A 23,287-nucleotide genomic window follows, 5' to 3' on the forward strand; every position below is an offset into this window, starting at 1 on the left:
TGCTTCTATGACTCTGTGAGACATTTGGTTTTCTTGGACCTTAGCATCAGTGCGGGGGCTGGTATATCTAGTAAATGTTTGTAGATCAAGGGTAAGCCCAAGTCCAGCAGCACATCTAGACATACCTTAGAATCAGGATGAAATTGCAATTGGAATAAACAGGATAAACTGGGTCCAGCCAGAAGTTAGTATTTGTACACAAATTCCGAGGCTGCTTCAAGTCTCAGGGTTGTCTGATTTTAAGGAGAAAGTTTCTTTTAGACGTTGGCTCTGATCCCAGAGTCAGAGCACTGGTCTGCTGGACATGTCCTTTTTGTGAGGGAAGAGAGTGTAATCTGAGGAAAGCCTGAGTGGACATGAGCTCTTGTTGTCCTTCTACCTGGAAGGGCTCCCTGTGTCTTACCTGTGGAAATGCCCACCCTCTTCAAGGCTCAGCTCCAACACCATCTCCTCTGGGATGCCTTCCTGATGCCCCCTCCTCCAACGTCTCCATACTAGAATGGCCTTTCTTTCACCTCTGCGCTGTTCTGACACATAGCACTTGGTGGGGTTCATTCTGTTCATGATAGACACTTGTGTATGTGTCAGCTCTTCCTGTAGGAGCTCCTGGAAGGTATGAATCATGTTCCCCTCGTCTTGGTGGTCCGCATAGCAGTCAGCATAGCCTGGCACATGGGGGCACCCAGGCAGTGCTGTGAAATTGGAAGGCATGGTGTTTGGAATGCCTTAGGGTAGTTCCAAAACTTTGCATTGCAATTCTTCTCTGGTGTCTGAAATAGAGCTCCAGTTTGCTTGACAAATGTCTGGTGGGATTGAGTATGATTGTCATCTTCCGTTTAGCGAATAAACAGCAGGGCACAGAGAGGTAGAATGACTTGCTCAGAGAATCAAAAGCAGGCTGTGAATTGCCGTCCCTGAGTGGTGAGCTTAGGGCTTAGTGTCCATAAGTTCTCATTCCTCAGGATCATCTTCCTTCAGCAAGAGACCCTGAACGACTCCAGCAGCTGCAGTGCAGGTCGAGAAATGAAGTCTCGCATGAAGACCAATTTTGATAGAACAGAAGCCAGGGACTTGGGGCTTCTGATCCCTTGAAGGGCTTAAATCTCAGAGCTCTGGAGGGGAGGAGGTCCCTGGAAGCTTCCTGAGAGAGGAGGTGGCTCTCGGAGAGGAGAGGCATTCTGCTTGGGAGGCACTTATGACCCTGCAGGGCTGTGGTGTTCAGGGTGAGGAACAGGGGTGAGGAACCAGGGGAATGGTGGCTTGGGGTCAGCTGTGGACACAGGGAGGGAGAGTGCAGGGGGCTGAGTCTAGCCTCCCAGGGCCTACCTTGTACAACTCAGGTTCCCAGGAAGAAAAGGAGGCCGGTGCCTAGAGCAGAGGCTCTGCTTAGGAATAAGGAAAGGCCCCTTGGCTAGCACTTCGCCAGGGCTAGTCCTTGGGAACTAGGGTGTGGTGCACAGGGGTGGGTGTTGCAGTAGCAGCAGTGTTTGGTCTGCAACAAAGCTCTGTTGAACCTAAGGCCATTTTTGCCTTTCGGTTATTTTGGCTTTAACTATCTCTTCAGGGAGAAATGGCTTCATTGGATCCTAGATTGTCAGAGCTGGGAGGGTCCTTTGGGATGAGGGGAAGGGAGTTGCATAGAGTCACAGGGAGCTGGGGGAAGAGTTGGTTCTAGAACCTGGTGTCTGACTTCTTAATTCACCATTCCCAGTCTCCCCACCCTGTGAGAGTGCCTGCTTCTCTCAGGCACTCTCACAGTTTGGTATCTAGCTCATGGTCGTAAGTGCATCACTATGGGACATGCCATAGACTAAGAACATTGTCTCTTTTACCTTTTTATGGGGAGGGGTGGGGATTGGGGTTGGGAAATGCATGGTAGCAAAGAAGCATGGAGCATTCGGGGGCAGGTGAAGGAGATGGTCAAGGTTGAGGGGAGCGGGGCACACTGATCAGCCCTAAGGCCCAGCCAGGATTTGTAAGAGAACGTAATGTGCCTAGTAGACACACTGGCCTTCTGCTAAGTCATATTTATTGAGCACTTAGTTTATGCCTGCACTGTGCTATGTGCTATATGTATATTAACTAAATTTGATCCTCATCAGACTTTTATGAGGTAGGTAAGGTATGCCATTTCCATAATATGGACAAAGAAACTGAGGCTCCAAGAGGTGAAGTCACCTGCCCAGTGTTACAAAGCTAGTAGGTGATACAACCTGGATTCTGACCACCCTGCTACTCTGCTTCTTTAAAGAGAGTGAGAAGGGGGCTGAGATGCCCCCTTTATTGGCCAGTAATAGATGGGCCGAATGAGGTGCGTGTAGGGCAAGGGGCATCTTGCATCAGATAACTATCCTCTGCTGCTGACCGACCATGGACAGGTGAGGAACCGAATTCAATTCCTTATCCCGGTGACCCTCTGTATCCAGTCCTTGTTGTGGAAGATGTAGGAATACACTCCGTAACGGTCCTTCTTTCCGCAGTCCACACCCCAGGACACCGTGCCCACTAGGTACCATTGGCCTCTCTCTGTATCCAAGGTCGCCATGGGCCCTCCAGAGTCACCCGCACAGGCATCCTTCCCGCCTAGAGGAAGAAGTGAGGCAGGTTAAAGTGTCTCCTTCCCTAGCCCCAAATCCAGAGAAGCTGCCTTCTCTCCACAACTGCCTTGTAGTTCAGAGAATCAGGCACCAGGGGGCGCAGTAGACCATTGGACCCAGACCTGGACTCTCAGCTGTTGTGGGTCAGACCTCCTCAGAACTCAGTGATTTTAATAAGTGCAGGTTAGGACTCTCTCATTTCATAAGGCAAGAGCTGGGCTGGGAGAAAGGAATTATGGAAATTCCTTACTTAGCCCCCTTCTCTCCGATGCAGCTTCTTCAGTGGAATCCTTCCTCTCATGACCGTCCTCCCTCTCCCCCGCCTCACTCCTCCCTTTACGCCGCTACTCAACCTGCCAGCTCCAAGGTCTGCAGTCCTTCCACTGCCAGGCTCGGCTCCCCTCCCTGGCTGGTGTTGCCCTGTTGTACGTCGGCCTCTTGACTTACCTTCCTTCTCCCCAGCACAGATCATGTCTCTGGTCACTTTCCTCTTCAGTGGGGTATAGGCCTCCTGGCAGATGCGGTGGTCAACAACTGGGATTTCGATCTGGAACACAAGGCCACTGTCGGTCCCCACCCCTGGCTGAGGAGCCCTGCTGCTCTGACACCTCTAGAGCTGACTCATCCCCATCCCCTTCCTGGATGAGCCTGGGTCTGCCTTAGGCCTGGCCTCACAAACTGCCTATGGTACAGGTGAAGGAACACTGAATGCAGAATCAGGAGATCCATGTTCTGGTACAGTCTTAGTCATGAACTTGCTGTGTGACCTTGCGCAGGTCATTTGCCCTTTCTGGGCCTCAGTTTTCTCATCTGTAAAATGGAGATAATAATACTTGCCTAGCACATGTATTATCTCAAATATGGCAGTGTATGCAAAACATATGGGCAGTCTTCTTTTCCTCACTCTTCCCATTATTGGTTGTGGGACCTGGGGCACGTAGCCTTCATCACTGTTTTCTCAGATCTCTGAGACTCTGTTTCCTTATCCAAATAATCAGAGTCACAATATTTGACATACTAATCGCATAGAGTTGTTGCACAAAGAGGAGATGAATGAGCAGATATTCTGTAAACTATAAACACTGCATAAATAGTAGGTGGTGTAGGGTTAGTGAGGCTCACCTTGCAGCAAGCATTCACTTACGTTCTCCCCCACCACAGTGTGAGCCTCCAGACACTCGGTCTGTATGTTGTCCATTTCTATCTCACATAGCTTGGAACGTGGTCAGTACTCAGGAAATGTTATTTTGAATTGAGGTGATACATTGATACATAAAGTAAGGTATTGTGATTATTATTGCCCTTGATTCAGCTTGGGGGTAAACATTGGAATGGACGTCTAGAATAAAAAGAGGAAACATATGAGTCTCATTCAGCCAAACCAAGAACTGAATGGGTCACACTCCCTCCAAAAGCACAACTCCTGTTGGCCCTTGCTGGGAGGGGACCAGAGGCATTCAGGTCTCTTTGGGGCCATGGCCTTCCCAGAGAAGTGGGGAGAGGAAGTCAGGCAGGGTGGTCGTGAGCACATGTCCTCGGCAAGCTGCTGAGCGCCTGATTGACCTCTATCCATCGCTCGTGCATCATTTAAGTGTCACTTCCTCTGGGAAGCCCTTCTGTGCCCCTGAGACAAGGTCAGGGCCCCTGCTGTACATTCCGGAGCATCCTGCACCTCTTCCTCATTCCACTGATCACACTGATAACTGCTTTCTGTCTATCCCACCTGACTGTAAGCCCAAGGAGGCCAGGGGCCAGATCTGTCCTCTTACCTCCCAGCATACCTAGTAGTTAATACAATGTCTGGTACACGGGAGGCACCGAATATACACTCTAGAGTTAATGATTGAAGGGCTAAATTGCTGTTGCCAATCCAGAATTTTAAAGTACGCTAAAATAATGCATGTTGAAGGGTTTAGAGACTAGCTGCGGCAGTCGTAGAACCTGGTAATGTCCGAGCCAGGCAGCTCCTGGAGGACATCTAGCGTTGCCCCTGACTTTGCAGCTTGAGATAACTACACTGCGGTCTAGAGAGGCAAGATGACTGGTTTAAGATCTCGCAGCAGGTTACTAGGAGCCAGGACTTGGAGCCATGGCTCCTTACTCCTGGTTCAGTGTTCTTTTCTGATATGACAAGAATGTAAACTTCTAAATGCAACAGTCAAGTTCATTGCTGCAAGGACTGCAGCTCTCAAGGCCCATTCCTTGGCCCATTCTTGGTTACTCTGTTATGTGAATCTTCATGATGTATATAGATGGATCACCTTTGGGGGTGTCCAAGCTGGCTGTTTTCTGGAAGAATTTCCAGAAATTGAGACTTTAATAAGCTACAGAAACATTAAGCAATGTTTAGAGACTAGAGCCCTATGACATGTAGAACAAACAGATCAAACTAGTTGGGATTCAGTCTCATTTAACTTTGAAGGTGAGTTTGGGCCCCTGGTACCTCTCTCACCCACCCCCTGCCGAAGCCTCTAACCCCCTAAGGGGCACTATGGTGCAGAAAGGTCCAATGCAGGGCAGAGGTGTCACCCTCTGAAGGGTATACATTGAACTTCACCTCCATCAGGGTCTCCGGGAACCTTTGCAAGAACTGCTTCCCCCAGCCACTGACGATGACCATGGCCCCTGGAGGAGAGAAGACACAGTGAGAGCAGAGAGGCTGTCTGTGGGGTTTTCAGAGGGTGGCATCTTGCAGCCCCATCATCCTCTGCCTGTGGAGGAAGGGCTGAGTTTGCCCCCTCAGAGAATGGCAGCATGGTGGGGAGGAAGACTGCTGCGTTGGAGGTTACCCACGACAGAGGTTTAGGCATTTGTTTCTATGAGACGTTAGCTGGTTTATTTGTTTAGTTGCCTGTTCTCTCCCACTCCCAACTAGCTTGGAACCTAGACTCCATGAGAGCAGTAATCTCGTCTATCTTATTCGGCGCTGTATCGCCATGCCTACAGCAGTGCTGACACATAGTAGGTGCTCAATAAATAACTGAATAAACACAAAGTCCAGCTTAGCCCACAATATGCTATGTTCCCTCCCCTTCTGAGCCTCAGTTTCTCCATCCATAAAATGAAGAGGCTGGACTTGGTATTCTCTAAAACCTCTCCCAGCTCTGATATTCTAGAAGTCTATAAAGTTGGCAGATCTCGAGGCAGTGTGGAAATGGGTTGAGCACTGATAGAACACTTATCTCTTCATTTGTAAAAGAGCCTGGATACTGAAAACAACATTGGGCTTTAAGTTGGAAGATCTGAATTCTATCCCCAGATCTACTTCTTACAAGCTGAATCTTGGGTAAGTCACTGTACCTTGCTGAGCCTGTTTTCTCATCTGGAAAATGGGACAATACCACCTCACAAGGTTTTTATAAGTAGTACATAAATTAATTAATGTAAATCAAGTGGCACATGGTAGGCGCATGGCATCTGATGAATCAGAGCCATACCTGTACCTTTCCTTTTGGCTTACTTCCCCTGAATACTTCTCAGGTTCCATTCAGCCATTTTTAAAAATAACTTCTTTGAACTAAAGGAGGTTATCTGTGACATGGCACCACTGAATTTAGAACAGGATGAAACAAAAGCCAACTGCCCTGGGTTGGACTCTCACTCTATATTGGATATGTTTGATTATTATTTCATTTAAACATCACAACCACCCATGGGATATTATCCCCAGTGTAGAGGGAAGGGCCTTGAGGTTAGGCAACTTCCTCGAGGTCACCCAACTAGGAAATGGCAGCATGGGGATTTGAGCCTGTGCTGGTGATTAAGCTATTGTCTCTCAGCTCCAAACGTACCCTTCTACGCTCTGCTTTGTGATGCTGCGAATGAGACTCTGAAGTGGCAGATCTGCTTTGTCAGGGGCGTTCCTGAAAATAGGGGGCACTTCCAGGAAGGCTTGCCATTCCTGTTGGCATCACCCTAGCAATGGTTCCTCACCCCAGCAGCGGCAGTTGGTTCCAGCTATTCTCCCCGGCACCATCAGCACAGGGCCTCTTTTGCAGCGTCTGAGTTCCTGCTTCACAGGCCCCTGTCAAGCTTCTAGGTTCTATATCTCCAACTTCTTCTCTTTGTTTCTCCAGCCCCAGGAGTGGTGGTTTCTTCCTGCAAGTGCTATCTCTATTATCTCAGCATCCCCCTTTACTTCTCCAGTCCTCCAATACCCTATATTAAATTCTCTGTGATATAATAACTGGTCTGGTTTCTGTTTTCCTATCTGGACCCTGACTGATATAGTGCTTGCAGTACTGATCAAGCCTGCCTGTTTACCTTGGAACCAGTTTTGACTCAGCTGTTTTAGGGGAGGCAGCTGAGGAATCACACAGACATGGTCAGCTGGCTCAGTTGGCACCAGAGCCTGAGCAATGCTGGAGAAGAAGGCTCTATGGAGGCACCAGGTGCTCTGCAGAGGTGGAATCACAGGTGGGGGTGGTACCTTCCTGCGATGGCCCCTGGGGCAGACAGATGGGCATCACAAAGTCATTCAGCACCGGGCTCTTCAACAGCTCCACCAGAGCCATGTCATTCTCAAATGTGTTGGGGTTATACAGGGGATGGAGGAAGATTTGTTTGACGTTGAGACTCTGTTCATTCTCATCTGACCGGTACCGCCAATGCTTGCCTGGGCAAGAAGAAGGCATGTGAGGCATGAGGGCAATGCAAGCTTAGAGGATAAGGTCACACCTTGTTTCCTGTCAGCCCCTGTCCCATTCAGCCCATGTTCCCAGCCTTAACCCTTATACTGCCCTTCATCTACCTTTTTCAAGGCATCCCATCCTACCTGCCCTTCTCCACATATTCTCATGGCTCTGACCTCTGTCTTTCTTCATGACCTGATCCCATTGCCTTATAATACTCATTCCAGTGCCCATTGCCATATGTCCAAGCCTTCCTTGCCTGGGTCATGTGTTGCCTCCCTCCATGAAACCTCTCAGAGTCTTGAGTTAGATTCTTCAATTAGAAATCTCTTCCCTACGAACTCCCATGCCCTTTATCTGTTCCTCTCCTATAGAACTTACTGCTTCCTACTTTATATTCGAGGTCTCTGTGCTCATATTCTATTCCTTCATTAGACTCTAAGTCCCTGTGGGCAGGAACTTGTGTAGTTAGATCCTGGCATAGTGTCAGGACATAAAATATGTGGTGAACTAAACTGAATCAGCTGGTGGTCTCGATTTTACAAAGGAGAGGGGAAGCTTGGATTGTTTGTGTATGATCCACTTGAAACCATGGATTCACAGAAGCCTGAAGCATTTTTGGAAATTATCCAGATGGGGCTCTTTACTATAAAAACTGAGGCTTCACCTTCAGTGACCTGCTCATGGTCCCACCACCTGAGAATCACAGCCTTGGGCTTAGATGCAGGTCCCTGGCCTCCAGTCCTGACTCTTCCTTCATCCCAGGCACCTTCCCTGATGATTGAGTGAGTGAGTGGACACACCCCATCCCCAGAACCACAGCTGGCTGCAGGAATCACCTTGCTCCGCACTCACCCATGATGATTTTGAAGGCAGAGGGGCTGAGCAAGTCCAAGCCATGTAGGGTTGCCTCCTCTGAATCCAGCAGTTGGTGAAGGCAGTGAGCCGCGGTCACAATCCATTTGGAGCCTGAGAACAGAATTGTACACACACTCTGTCCTCACGGCCCCATCCTGCTTCCCACAGTCTCAAGCTGAGGGCTTTCAGACCTCTCCTCTCCATGGCACCCCTCTCTCTTGCATTTCACAGCCCCAAGGCAGAAACTCATATGATCCTAATCTGAAAATGGGGAGTCGAATCTGTGATTTCATCTGCCTTATCCAACCTAGGCCAAAACTGAATGTTTTAAAGATGATTTCAGGTCTCCCTTAAACCCATGGGGTTGGTGAGCTCCGGACAGCCCAAGGTGTCCACAAGAAACTTCTTGCTCACTGGCTTCCCCTCAGGCCTTGCTGCTCAAGGTGTGGTCCCTGGACCAGTAGCCTCAACCTCACCTGGGAGCTTCTTGGAAATGCAGACTCTGAGGCCCCACCATACGTCTACTGAATCAGAATCTGCATTCAGTAGTAAAATCTGAGGATTTTAATAAGATCTCCAAGTAATTTCTATGCATATTAAAGTTTGGAAAGCACTGTTGTACGTGGTTCTTCTCAACTTTGGGTGCACATTTAGAATCACCTGGGGAATTAAAAACAAACAAGCAAACAAATCACCAAAAATAGTACCTGGGCCTGAAGCCAGACCATGTATGTCATGGGAGTGAGGCGCAGGTACAAATACACTTTAAAAGTGCCCCCAGATGATTCTACTGCCCCCAGGGCTGAGAACCACTGCTCTGATCCAAACCTCTCATTTTATAGACATGGATTCTGAGGCCTGGAGGAGAGCAAGGATGTCTAGGGCAACTCTGCAGGTTGGTGGCAGGGCCAGGGCCAGACCCTGGGTCTCCTGATGGTCAGCTGAGCACATCTCTTGCATCTTGGCTGTCTCTTTCCCTTCATGGACAGGTTCCTGCCCTTTGCTCAATATAGGGTCAGGCTTCGGTTCATCCTTAAGGTGGAACAGATGACAAACCCATAAATAGCTGAGCCCAGAGACATGCTGGGTTGAGCCAAGCAGATAGAAGGGCACCAGGGCTTTGGAGTGGGGTATCAGGGCCAAGTACAGAGTCCAGGGCAGAGGCCCTTTCTGGAGCAGGTCCCAGGCTCCACTGGGCCCTCTCAGGAGCAGCTATGTTCTCTGGCTACTGGCTTCTGGATAGAGCTCCGCACAGGCCACCCTCTTTTCCCTGGTGGCATTTTTGATACCTGTCCACAGCCAGGGGCTGTTGGCTAATTTTCCAGGTAGGTAAAGTGGGATGAGGTACCCAGATTAGGGAGCGTGCCTTGGAGCGGGGCTCTGGGCCATTTAGATGAACCTAGGGTATGCAGTGGTGAGTCCAAAGACATGGCTTTGCCTCGCAGCTCTGCAAATACTGAGTCCCTGAGCCAGAACCCAGGCTTTAGGGTGGGCACTGAGCGGGAGCTTCCTGTCTGTCCCTCAGCTCCTTCCCTGCTTCCTCTGCCCTCTCCTGCCTTTCCCTCCCTCTAAAAAACTAGACAACAGAGGAGGAGAGAGATTCTAGACAAGGAGAGCTGTGGGGAGGGCTGAGTAAGTCAGATCTTGTAACTTGGCTGAGGGTAGAGAAGTGGGAATAAACACTCAGTAGACACAAGTGAGTGCTGAACATCATTGAACTGAAACACTCAAGGCTTCAGAAAACGAATCTAACTCTTAAAACCGTGGGCAGTAATCCATCTATTTACTTACATTCTAAGAAAACCAGAAATGTCTTTGCTCCCTTCTGCTCTCCCTGCCGGCTCCTCCCCTCTCTCTGCTTCTCTTCTGATGCTTTCTTTTCTGGGTCCTCCCTGCTTTTCTATGCCTTTCACAATTCTCTCTCTCTGTCTCGTCTCATGCCCCACCAGTTTCTCTTCCTCTGGTTGTATTTGCTTCCTTTCATTTTCCCCTTAATTTCTCTTCCCTTCCCTCTCTAGTTCTCTCATACACCCTCTGTCTCTCTGTCTCTTTCTCTGTCTTTGTCCTTGTCCTTCTAACCCCTCTCTCTGTCTCTCTGCCCCTTCTCATTCTTGGTCCTCTCCCCTGCCTGCTCCCCACTGGGCTCCCCTTTAACCTGTGCTCACTCTCTGTGCCCCTTTGGGAGGCCCCATAGGGTGAGACCACTCATCTTTGTGTTTGTGGGAATATAAGGATCAGACCCTCTGCTGGGTCACCATCTCACATATCTCGGGATGTCCAGACTGCAGTCTCACCAGAGCCTGCGCCTCCCCTCGGGGATCCCGGTCTGGGAGCTGTCCTCACCTGAGTGTACCCTGGAGGAGGAGGGTGGGTCAGGGCGAGGCGAGACCGGCAGCCCCAGAGCTGCCCAGGCAGAAGTGGACCCATCCATGCCTTCTTCCTCTGTGATAGGGTCAGGGGGACTCTAGATTGCTATTAATTTTTATTATGATGTCAGAGCTGGGATGGACCTTAGATCATTTGGACTAAACAGGCAGGAAGAGCCATCAATCATTTCTTCCCTGCCTTTGCTCCCACTCCCAATTACGTTCAGTCCATTACAAAATTCTGACAATCCTATTTCTCAATGGCTTTGAATCTGCCTCGTTTCTATGCCTCATCCCCTGTCCTTTTTCTGAGGCTAATGACTTCCCTCCCCACTATTGCACTATAGCTGCCTCACTGGACTCTTGGCTTCCAGATTCACCCTTCTTTCAATCCATGCTGTCTCAGGAGAGAACTTTCCAGAACATGCTTATAAACCTGGAGCAGCATTCAAGATAAGATCTAAATTCTCAAGCATGGCATTCAAGGCTTTGTAAATCTCCCTTCTCTGACTCCTCCAGGGTGGGTTTCCTGGTTCCCCCTGGTCCCACAGCGCTGGCACACCCTCACTTTGAGCCGCATGTAAGTGCCTTGTGTTGTAATCCATGTTTAAGGGTCTGACTCCCTCACCCTTCTCAGTGCCAGAGAGTGACCAGGGCTCGGGAAGTGTTGTTGGCTGAAGGAGCCAGCTAGAACAGAACACATGTCTCCTGGCTCCAGCTAAGGTTTCTTTCTACCACTTTGTACTTCTGGGTCCCGCTACTACTATGGAAGATTCTCAGTGAAGAAATCTTGTCAGTCTCCAGGAAGAGGGTCAGGTCCCTTTCCTTCTACCTTACCCTCTAATCCTGGGTTCCCCACCCCTTCCACCTTCTCCTTACCTAAAAGGGAGCCCCCGCAGAAGGGCTGCCCATTCAGGTGCGACAGCATGGCAATCCATGGAGTGGTGCCCTTCTGGGCTGGGCGTCCGTTGAAGATCCTGGCCATCAGATTCCGGGAGAACTTGGGGATCCCACACACTGCAGCCAAGGGAGGGAGGACAGATCACACTCTGGGCTCCATCTTGCCCTTTGCCAGAGCTACTAGCACATCACCCTCTGTTAGGAACATCTGTTATTTTTGATTTCCCAGCATCCATTGCTCCTTTCAGTAACAGCATCCCAATTTTCCTCTGGGGCCCACTCTTCCCCCATTTCTTGTCCATATAGCCTGAGTTGCAACGATCTTACCTCTGGTTCTAGGGGTAGGAATGTGACCCAGACCTGACTAATGAAAGCCTCTTATACTCTGGTCACAGCGATTGCTCAGAGATGGGAATGTAACCCTGGCCAGGCCAATGAAAGCCTGCCTTGGGAATTTTGCTAGAAGGTCCTTCTCTGCTGGGGTTGCTAAGCTGCTGGCTATAAGCCCAGATTTGCCAAAGATCACTTCATGGAAAGTTTGTAGAAAAACTTTCTACTAATGGAAAAACCAAACCAAACCAAACCAAAAGACATCCTCCTCTCCATCTGCTCCCTCTGTAAACTTTCTTCTCTTCAGAACTAATTCTGGGCTTTGGATCTCCTCACTTCCAAACTTTTGGGGACCTGGCTTTGAGGATTCGCACCCCTCTCCTCTGTCTTGCATCTCTCCTTTGTCTATGCCTCCAAAACATGATCAAGACCTCTCATCCTAAAAATTAAATTTCCATTTTCCCTGATTCTCATTCGTTCCACAGTCTCTCCCTCTCCTCTCTTCCATAGTCAAGCTTCTGGAAAGAGGAGTTGACACCCTGTATCCACATCCTTCCCTGTCCTTTGGAGGTGGATTCAAAAGAAGAAAGTGCCATGCTCCACACAAACTTGGACATAAAGTGGCCATTTGAATATTTAATAGGTCTGTAATCATAGATGGAGATAAAATGACTCTGGGCCCATAACTGGAACTTCAAAGATGATATTCACATGTATAGGAGAACACTATTTCTGAAATTTTATCTCACGTATTCTTCATCTCTAGGAAATCTCCTCGCCTTGTGGCTGCCTGCTGTTAAAGCTGGAGCATCTGTTATTTTAGGTGAGGCTGGATACAGCTTTGACTTTTGGAAGAGCAAAGCAGAAGCCAAAGTCTGGAAATACAAACCCATTTGAAGAGTCAGACTCTGTGGTAAGAATAAAAGATTTGTAGGTTTCAAGGAAGAAAAACCTGGAGAACTGAGCATATAAACCACAGAGATGGGAGGATGTAAGGGCAGTGTGCTATCTCAGGAAAGAGATAAAAACCTAGGAGAAGCTGGAGAGAGAAAGAGAAGGAGGGAGGGTGTGGGAGGGAGGGAGAAAGAGAGAGAGAGAGAAGAGGGAAAGAAGCAGGAGAAGAAAGAAGTGGTGGAGGAGGAAGAGGAGGAGGATTAAGGACGAGGAGGATAAAGTAAGAGGGAGGGAGGGTTAAGGACTTCAGCATGAGCGCGGGCCTGCTCCCTGGATCCTCTCTCAGAGTTGACAGTAGAGACCGGGTCCCAGCACCCAGGAAAGTCCAGCCTGGAAGCATCCTCTGGACTGTCCTGGGTCATTTGCACTGTTGATCACTTTATCCTTCTTGACACGTTCCCTCCTTGGCTTCTGAAGCTCCTCTCTTCCTGTGTTTCTGATTCCTCTTTCTTGTCTCTTTCTTGGGGTTTCTCTTCTCCTCTCCATGCCGTCCATGCTCATGTTTCCCTTTTTGAGTCCTCAGCCCCCTTTTCTTTTCTCTTCCAGTAGATAATGCCATCTCCTCCCATGCCGTCATACCATTTAGACCCTGATGAATTTCAGATCAGTGTCTCTAATCTGCCCTTTCCTCTGAACTGATCCTTACATCTCCAGCTGGATTGCACATAAACTCCTCAAGCACAGAAAACCCAAGTCCTGGTCTCCACCCTTCACCACCCATCTGTCTCCCCTTTGTTATTCCAGATGTCTGTTAACGTCTGCACGGACTGCATCCTCGTTGCCTCCCTCTTCTTCAACACCCGTATTTAATCAGCCACTAAACTGGTAAAAAAAAGTCACCAGAAGAAGCAGAGAGTAATGTCACAATGTGCTCTCCATGCAACCTCATGACACCTGTGTCTCAATATGTCACAACATAAAGTCCAAATACCTAGAGGAAAGTAAAACTCTGAAATGTAATAGAATACAAGACATGATAATCTTTGAAATCAGCTACATATAAAGTATAAGGCATAATGTAAGATTCATTTAGCTCTCAATAGTGTAAAAAGCATGACAGTTTCATTATGATACAAACCCCAAACAAAGGCAAACTAGGAGCGCATTGTATGGGGAGCCCTCACTGACAGATTAGCTTGTGTCACTCCACACCTCTGTGTCTGCACTATTTCACACGATGCCTCCTCACCAAGCCCTGCCCAATACACTACTTAGATGTTTTCAAACTCCCTCACGCCCACATCTGCAGTGTCACGCCCACATCTGCAGTGTCACGCCCTAGGTCCCGGGGGTTTTCACCACCTCTCTCCAGAATGGTTGCTGCAGTTTCCCAACCGCTCTCTCTAGCTCGGTCCTTCCCCCCACCCCTCCACTCTTCACAGCACGCTGCTCGCGCTCCAACCTGCTGATTCAGAATTTCCCATGGGTGAGACCCAGGAACCTGCATTCCTAACAAGCACCCCAGGTGATACTGATATACCCCAAACCAGAGAATCACTGGTTACAGGACAGAGCACAAACACAGAATGACCTTCGAGGCTCTGTCCGCCTTCCCCTCATCCCCTCTGCCCCCACTCTACTCAGGGCACACTTTCCTGCTTGATCTCTGTCCCCTCTCTCCTTCTCTCCCATCTCCCAGTGCGTTCTTTGTAACCTCTCTGGAAAGCTATCCAGATCCTCTTCAGCTGTATGAACCTCCCCCTCCTTAAGTTCCCGAAGTACTGCCATCTCCACTCCTCTAATGCCGTTAATTCCCTTTGCCTGTGTGAGACCTAGGTGCGCACGGTCTTGCCTTGCATGCTCATTCGAGCTCTTTGAACTCAAGGAATTAAATGGCAGGCACTTCCGTGATGGAACAGGCAGCCTTCGAGAGGACACATGTCCAGAACCAACTCCATTCCTCATCACCCTTACTTGGAAGATGTCCAGGTGACAAAAATTGTACTTTTCCTGCAATGGGAGAGATTTTGTCTTAATGAGGGGCCAGGTTTTCTTCAAAAAGTCAAAACAAACAAACATCAACAATAAGCAAACCCCAAAACAAAGGCTGTTGGTTATCCACAGAGGGTTTATTTCCACTTTAGTCCCCTGACGGGAGAAACGGAGTGCAGAGGAAACTTACAGAGGAGTGAAGCTTGTGATATGAAATATACAAAATACAGTATCCTCTACATGCACTGTTCATACACATAGGAGTGTGCTTCCAGGACCCGACTGGAAAAGTGGATGCTTCCCAATTGCTCCCTTGGAATCCCTCTCAGGGCTTCTTCTTTCTCTGATGGAGAGTCCCCAGGAGAGCGAGCCTGGGGAGAAGGAGGATGATCAGCCCCGTGAGGGCCAGGGAGAGGCTGCTGGCATTGGAAGCACCGAACGCTGGAGCTGGAAGGACCCCGAGGGGGATCTGATGCCTTCCTTTTACAGATGGGGAAATTGAGGCCCAGAGAGGGAAAGTGACTTGTCAAAGGTTACACAGCCAGTTGGGGGCAGAGCTGGGGCTAGAACCCAGGACTCCGGGCTCTCCCTCTCTTCTCACTGTCTTTCACGGGCAAGTCCCTGCTTCTCTTGGCTCTGGCTCCTGGAAACTGGAGGAGTGGATCCCTCTGGACATCCACGCTGGGTGTGTTCTCTGTAGAGCTCAGACCGCAGACACGCTGGGCAGTCTGGTGGGATTGGGTCACTCCTATGTCCTGAGCCCTCCTTCTTCTGTTTCCCTGTCCAGAGGCACAGTGGAGCATGGTGTGAGCCTTCTCTTTCTCCAAACAATCCAGTTGAGTCTTCACGCCCGAGGCTGAGGCTCAGGTAGCCTTTTCAGATGACACATTTCAAGGCTGGAAGGTTGCTTCGTGCTCGCCTGGAGTGTCAGGTGTGGACACCCACGTGGTCAGCTGGTATTCGGGAGTGACGTATGGGTCCCAGTGATGTGTTCTGAGTTGTTGGTAGGAATTTAACGGGGTTGGGGAGTCTCCCGCTGCCCTTCTCCTCCCCCCAGCCACCACGGAACTCCCCAGCTTTCTCTTTGTCCTTTGAAATTCCTTTAACAGGGAACAGAAGGGATAAGGCTTGGTCTGCAAGAAGTTTTGGGAGAGAAAACCCAGGGACAAAAGTACTACAAGGCATTACACTCGGAGAGAGGGGCCTCGGGGTGTCATCCCTGTCTCCCCAAACCTGAGGAGTTTTCTGCTAGAACGTACCCAGAGGGCAAAGCTGGGAGAATACACGGACTTAGCTCAAGGCAAGGAAACATTTTCTAACAGTCAGGTCCAAGCTCAGTTACGCCAAGAGTGAGACCAGGACCACTGGGTTTGACAAATGACTAGGAGTGAACGAGGCCCCTGGGGTAAGCACTCGGGAGAGGAGTAGGGGGGTACTGGCCCCAGTCTAGCTCCCTCACTGTACTGCGGGGAGAAGGAGGCCTGGAGAGGGGAGGGGACTCAGCCGGGGCCAGCGACCCAGGTCTCCTGTGCAGGGCCTTTTTCCTGTACCACACTGCTGCCTCTCAGGGTCCCAGGGGCTGTCTTGGGAGGGTGGGAGCAGCGTGGTCCATCCCACCGGTCACGTGAGTAACATGGAGCGTGCCGTGTTTGGGAGCATGCGGTGCAGCCTCACTCAGGCTGGCCAGGGCAGGCGCCCCGAGTGCGTCAGGCAGCTCACCGCTCCACCTGGAGCTCCCCCAGGCCCCGCGGGGAGCCTATCTGCCCCCACACCCAGTCCACGTAGTTGGAGACCTTGGTGTAGACCCCGTACACCTGCTTGCTGCCACATTCTTCGGGGCCCCCCCAGGACACCAGGCCTTGGGCCACCCAGCGCTGGCTCGAGTCGTCGAGGACGACAAAGGCGCCGCCGCTGTCCCCCAGGCACGTGTCCTTGCCACCCTCGTAGTAGCCGGCACAGAACATGTTCTCTGTGACGCTGTAGTTGCCTGACCGGGACTCGTAGCTAGTCTTGCACTCGGCGTGCGGCACCACGGGTAACTTGACGTACTGCAGGACGTCTGACAAGGTCCGCGTGCCACTGCTGATGATCTCGTCCACCGTCACGTTAGGATTGGAGATGCCCCAACCAGCTACCAGCCCCAGCATGTGGGGTGCCGGGCCTTCGGGCTCGGGCCGCGGCAGGCACACGGGCATGATGTGAGGCCCCAGGGGCACGGGCTCCCGCAGCTGCACCAGAGCGATGTCGTGGTTGTAGTTCTGGATGTCGAAGTCCGGGTGGAGCACCACTCGGGCGGCCGAGCTGTTGACAGCCTCCGATTTGTCCCGCACGTCGTGCAGGCCCAGGTAGACGGTGACGTGCTCCTTGGAGACCGGTGTCACCGTGTTGTCTCGGCGCTGGGAGCGCAGCACGTGGGCTGCCGTGAGGATCCAGGACTCAGAGAGCAGGGCCCCGCTCCCAAACCACTTGTCATTGGGCACCCTTGAGGTGTCCTCCACCACGATCAGGGCCTGCCATGGGAAGAGGCCGGGCTCTGCATTCCGGCCCCCGATGATCCGCTTGACCAGGTTTGGCAGAGAGCGGGAGGGCTGACCACACACTGTAAGGAGAAGGAGGGGGCGGGGACAAGAGACAGAGACGGGTCAGGTCAGCCAGGTGGAAAGACCCTCTGAAAGAAATGCACATCTCACCCACTGTAGATTATGCCACCACGGACCCTACTCTACATAACAGAGCCATGCTAGCCTGGGGAAGCTCCGAGTGGGGTCATCTTTGGCCTAAGTCTTTCTAGTCTGGCCCATCTGTAGTTGGACCCTTCTGTAGCCAGGGCCGTCTATGGACCAGACCTTTTTATATGTGGGCCTTCACCATCCTGAACCATTCCAGCCAAGATCACTTGTGGCCTGGATCATCTTTAGCCAGGACTATCTCTAGCAGTGGTCACTTTGCCCCTTTCTTCCCTAGAAAGCCATCTCAGAACCCAGATGTGGTCCATGCTGTAGGTACTTAGAAAACTTCTGAAAACCACAGGTCAATGGCTTTGAGAGACGGAAGGAAATTAAAATACTGTCTAGCAGGTCACAGCAAACACTGGACCGGGAACTGAGACACCTGGGGCCTTGAACTGGCTTTTCTCTCCTCTGTCCTGTGTTACTCTGGGTAAGGAAATTTCCTTCTCTGGATTTCAATTTTTGATCTGCTAAATAAGGCAGTTGGTCAATATGATCTCCAAGGATCCTTTAAATTCCAAATTCCTTTGATTTTTATTTCATTTGCCCTGGTCACCCCCGTTTTATAGGTGAGTAGAACTCTCCAGAGGTTAAATGACTAGCCCAAAGTCACATTGCTATTAAGTTGAGTAGCAGGGCTTAACTAGATTCTAAGATGAATGTCTTATCCCTGTATCCCACAGTGCCTCATTACATATAAAGATTTTCTTCTCTGGCCTAAAGGACACATGATGTGAAGGGATGCCCAGGGCATCTAAGGTTAGGGAAAGGTGGCATAATCTACAAGCAATGATGCATAGGCTCTGCTCTACCCATCATTGCACCCGGGAACCCTGTAGTACCTTCAGGGAAAGAAGAAAGGTCTGATCAAACTTCGTTCTACCGAGTTGTACCCCGAGCATGCACACGCACCACCAGCCTCCTGTAGCCAAACACCTTTGGCCCATGAGCAGAGGGTCTTCAGAACCAGCCCCCTGCTGCCTAAGAACAAGCTCCCAAGGGCCCCTCCCAGCAGGGTGCTTAGGTCTGGGGGCTAAGCCTGGTATGAGCGTGGACCTCCTCCTGGTTGCAAATTGCCAGGCTACACCCCTTGGCCTGGAATACTTTCGGCAGTCCTTTAAAGACCAAGGAGCATTTGAGTTTTCTTGGCAACTCTGAGAGGTCAGGCTTCCAGCAACCTAATGCTTTTCAGATGCTCTTCTTCTGGATGCCAAATGCTTCTTACGTGATCCTGAGGCACCCTGCTGTTCACCCCAGGCCAGACGTGAGCTGGTTTTTGCTAACTGTCTGTGGCAGGCCTTTCAGAGCTGAAGGCCAGAATCCCAATTATAAGCAGCAGCCTACAAAGTGACTTCTCCAGGCAGGTCTGTGACTGGCCCTGCAAAACAGCTCATTGAGTGCTCATAGGCCCTCATCTGGTGAGGGACATGTCTGTGGCTCAGTCCATGGTCACAGCAAAGCCAGCACTGAATGGTGCCTTTTTCCCACGAAGGTGCCAGTGGCATAGTCCAGGTCACAGAGTGTCTGAGCGGGGGAAGCTTGGAGAACAGCTAATTTACAGATGGAAAACTTGAGGTTCAAAGAAGGCAAGTGACATACTCAAAGTCATTAGTGGCAGAGCCAGAAATGGAGCCTGTTTCTTTGGACTCTGGCTTCATTTTTTTCCACTAAAGTCTGTTTTTCTTCTTGATATGCTCTTGTCCTTTCAAGAGCTTGAATGATGCAGCAAGCCTTTGAGAGTGCTCATTGAAATGGGGCCATTCTTTTAGGCTGCTACCGTTCTCCATCCAGTCTTTCCTGAGGCAAAGGATTCACCTTGAAATACTAGAGCTTCAGCTGTGCTGAAGTCAGATTTGGGCTCTAGAAGACTGGAGGTACTGAGGGAGGGCCCTAAAAACAGAAATGTGATATTCGAGAACTCTGGGTTCATGAGGATGGCACAGTCACGAACGGCTCAGCATTGCTTGTGTCGACATCAAAAGTCTTGGGTCCATCTTCCAGTTCTGCCTCTAACTTTTTGTAGGTAACCCTGGATGAATCATTACACCTCCCTGATCCTTAGTTTTCTCATGTGTAAAATAAGGGGCAAATAATATTTTCTTAACAGTTTCCTTGGAAAGGTGGGATATTATGATGCCAGATGAAATGGCTTTCTCCATTCTGGCTTGCCTTTGGGTTCAATCTCGGTGTTTTAGGGGGGGAGAATTTAGAATTCTCTGGCCTGGTCCAGTGATACACGATGTTCTGCTCAATACCAGGTGTTAAAAGAATTTCATGACTCATTGTATCCAAGATGCTTTGTATGAATCTAGAGGACGATGACCATTAAGAGTCATAGAATGTCAGGGATCACCTGGTCCTGCTCCCTCGCTTCTGAGGTATGAAATCCTAGCCCCAGAGAGGTGAGGTTACCTACCAAAGCTTGCAATTAGGAAAAGACAACAGTGGGACCAAGACCTGGGCCCATGACTCCCAGCTCAGTGCCTCCTCCCCTTCTAGACACCGCAACATGGCTGCCCGGGATGGAATCCACCTGCAGTGCCGTTTTCTTTGGCCCCCCTAGTATTTTAGCAAAATGGGGGTTTGGCCTCCAGTTTGCCAGAGCACCACCATTCCCCATCTTCTCTGAGGCTTCTCCAGCCGTGGCCCCTGGGTGTGCTCCTGGCTAAGCCTACCTGAGATGATGGGGATCAGCGGAGTGTGGACAGGTTGGCCTTTCCCCTGTTTCAGCTCCTCACGAATTCTTTGCGTTCTTTCTTAGACTTAAAGCCCTCTTAAGTGAAGTCTTCCTAACCAGTCCCCATCCCTTTATTCCCAGACAACTACATGCAGGAATTTCTTCCTTCTCTGGGAACTCGTAGCAGCTGTGATGGCCAGGGACATTTCCTATTACCACAACGTTCTTTGTTCGTTTTAAAGTGGGGTCAGTAGACAGGCTTGGGGGAGGTAGCAGTCACTAAGACTTGAGCGCATTGCTCTTTGGAAGAACCTGTTGCTCTGTCCTATGGTCATTTGGTATTTGTCTGATTTCCACCTCCTCTGAAACATAGTGAGTGCTTGAGGACAAGGTGTCTACTTTCTCACTTTTCCTGGTGCACAGCCAGTGCAAACACCAACTGTGTGGGATGAAAAACCTGGTGGGAAGGGTGCAGAACTGCAGAGAGAAGAGGCAAGAAGTCTCCTGGTGTGACAGAACAGGTTGAACATAGAGGCTGGTTGGTTTGAGAAGATGTGAGGCTAGGCTTTTCTGACCTTTGACCTTCTGACGTTATCTCTTAAAAATCAATCGAAGCATCATGACCCCACCCCCACCCCTTACTCCATTAACAGCCAGAGCACCTGTGGCCCGAGGGCCTGGCGTGGGAGACCTTGAGGCAGAGAACTTGAGGGTGAGGTACCTGGCAGGCAGGTGGGCTGGCTTCTCCCCAGGACTTCATTCATCCAGACTCCTTGGGCAGAACACGTATATACATCTGGGAGAGGGAGAAAAGGTTGAAGAAGAAGGAGAACATAGGTGATTTATAACACATGGAAAATAGATCCGGGTTTTTAACTCCTCTGTTGTGGATCATTGCAAGTCTTCCAAAGAGTCTTTTTGATGCCGTTCTCTCTGAGCCAGTCCTGTCTGCAACTTGAAGCATCTTTCTAAACTGGGAATCGTTTCATCTCTGCTCAAAATCACAATAGCTCCCCACTGGCCTCAAAAATAAACAGGATGCTCTTCAGTACAGTGTCCAAGGCTCTGAGCAATCTGACTCCTGCCTGTCAAGGCCCCGCCCAGCCCCTGGAAGGCACCTCTCATCATTAGTCACACAGCTCTCTGTGGCGCACTTCCCCTGCCCCCGCTTCTCCACTTAACAAACCCTTTCATAAACCACACTTGTGCCCACCATCTCATGAGGCTTATGCTAGCTCTGTGAGCACTACCACTATTCCCCTTCTGGAAGGAGGACTTGGAGGCTTTGAGAAATTAGGAGAATTTTCTTAATGCTAGTCTGTGGTGGAAGCAGAACTGACTGGCCTTCACATCTCCTTGAGGGTTCCTTCTCTGCCAGAGGCTGTATGTCTGTGTGGGTATGGGGATGTCATGTAGCCTAACTCGGGGTGCAGGCCTGAGGCAGGGAGAGGTGAGGCATGTCTCCAAGGGTTTCTCTTCCCAATTCCTCCCAAACCATGACCAACAGACTGGCTGTTTCAGCCCCCAGCCTAACCCTGAGACCTGAAGCGTGTGAGGAGGGAGTGGGCTGGTTTAGCGTGGAAGGCTCACCTGTGATACTGTGCAGCATCTTGTAGTAGGGCTGCTGGCAGGAGTATCTGATCTCAGATTTGTATGTGGTAAGGTTGTTTCTGGTGGAAAATGTGACCAGCCCGTTTTCCAGCTCTGCCGGGGCTCCACAGTCCACAACTGAGAGAGAAGAGAGTGAGACCCCTCAATCACCCCTTCCTCTTCTTCTTGGGGCCATCTGGTGCATGTCTCATATGATGTGCAGCTTGTACACTGCACACAACTCCAGAGAGCAACGTTATAGGCTATGCAAATGGTGGCCCTGCACTTGGGGTCTCTCCCATCTATGAGTACTGTGTGGTCAACTCACCTGGCCTGGTGTCAATTCCAGGGCAGGGGCAGGTCTGCTGAGATTCAAGCAGATCCCAGTCTTCTCCCCACCAGGGCCCTTTCCTTGACTTCCAGTTCTATTGTGCAATCCTCTTATCCTCTTCTGTCCAAGCATGAAGCCCATGTCTCAGTGAGAAAATTCTGGCTCACATGAACCAAAGAACCTTCAGTTCTTCCAGACCCAACCACATGCTGAGTAAGAGCAATTATTGTGCTCACTTTGGAGCTTGGCATAAAAACAAACAAACAAAAAGAAACCCAGCTCCTGCATGAGTACACAGCCGCACCCTGCTGGCTCTCTGCAGGCACAGAAGGCAGAAGGGGGGTCAGGAGGGACCAACTTTTAGTCTTCACCTACTTATTTTCTCTGGTTGTCGGTGGCTGGACGTTGGGGCTGGCTGTAGGGCAAGACCAAAGATGCCTGCTCCTCGGAGGTGGTCTTAGGAGAGCTTGCCAGTCCAGCCAAGTCTTAGGGGAGGCGCCACCACGAGTCTGCCAGGAGCCAGGTCAGGGGCTGAGGACCCAATTTGTCTATGTCTCTTCAGGGGCCTTTGTTAGAAGATGGTGCTCATTTCTAAGGAAATCCTCATCTTAGTTCAAACAGCCTCTGCCAGAATTGAAGAATCCCAGAGGACTGAGAACTTCGCAGGTGGAAAGGAACCTGAAGTCAGGCAACCTAGAACATGATCTTTACCTACAGATGAGCCCAGAGGGGAGACTTGACTGGTCTAAGGTCACAGAGTGAGTTACAGTCAGAGAACTAGACCTGACCTTAAACTCAGTGTGTTTTTAAGTAAACCAGACTCACGGTCCTTAGGATCCGTTTTCTAGTGACAGTGGCCTGTAATCAATATTAGCTGGGTAATGGTGGACATTAGCTGTCCATCTTCTGATAATTTCAGAGGATCATATTCTAAAGCCAGAGTTTCCCTCCTCCTGAATTTTACCTGATCACCTCGGGAAACAGAGATAGGGGCAATTTACCTCTGAGACGCTATTCAGAAGTTGTGATTTTTAAATTTGGGACTCCAAATTTATACTTTTGATTGAACAGAGAGTTATCTAACTGAAAATACAGAGGATTCTCTAAGACCCTTCAGGGTGGAGGAGAGGGATGAAGCATGGGAGTAAAAGCAGGTAGGTACCTCCTGTCTACAAGGAAGGCAAACGCCAAGAGAACTGGCTAGTGTTGTTTCCTGGCCTCCAATCCCCCTGGACAAATCGCTCCCATTTGTTTTGATCTCCCAAAGGTAGAGACACCCTTCTACTCTGAGGAGAAAGCATGTAAGGGTCAGCACTATGATAACAAGAGGCAATAGTATTTACTATCTAAAGCTATAAACAATTTTAAAAGTATTTTCCTGCAGAGTCTCTA

General features: G+C 50.0%; 1 protein-coding gene across 3 annotated transcripts in view; it reads right to left on the reverse strand.

Annotated features, from left to right (window-relative positions):
• Positions 1–320: 320 nt before the first annotated feature.
• Positions 321–23,287, reverse strand: part of MASP1 (mannan binding lectin serine peptidase 1) — a 61,893-nt gene continuing 38,926 nt past the window's right edge. Inside the window, exons 9-16 of one of the 3 annotated variants that reach the window (XM_036850089.1) lie at positions 21,565–21,702; positions 20,696–20,770; positions 11,332–11,469; positions 8,084–8,197; positions 7,027–7,212; positions 5,155–5,222; positions 3,045–3,144; positions 321–2,583 (exon numbers count right to left, since the gene is read on the reverse strand). In XM_036850089.1, coding sequence (XP_036705984.1) covers positions 2,393–2,583; positions 3,045–3,144; positions 5,155–5,222; positions 7,027–7,212; positions 8,084–8,197; positions 11,332–11,469; positions 20,696–20,770; positions 21,565–21,702 — 1,010 coding nt within the window. In that variant the 3' untranslated portion in view covers positions 321–2,392. Of the gene's footprint in view, positions 2,584–3,044; positions 3,145–5,154; positions 5,223–7,026; positions 7,213–8,083; positions 8,198–11,331; positions 11,470–14,684; positions 17,168–20,695; positions 20,771–21,564; positions 21,703–23,287 lie in introns of those variants that run through there. The other 2 variants (XM_036850090.1, XM_036850088.1) reach the window with 2 other exon arrangements.

This window comes from Balaenoptera musculus, chromosome 4 (genome assembly GCF_009873245.2).
Source record: "Balaenoptera musculus isolate JJ_BM4_2016_0621 chromosome 4, mBalMus1.pri.v3, whole genome shotgun sequence".
In the NCBI taxonomy this organism is placed as follows: Eukaryota; Metazoa; Chordata; class Mammalia; order Artiodactyla; family Balaenopteridae; genus Balaenoptera; species Balaenoptera musculus.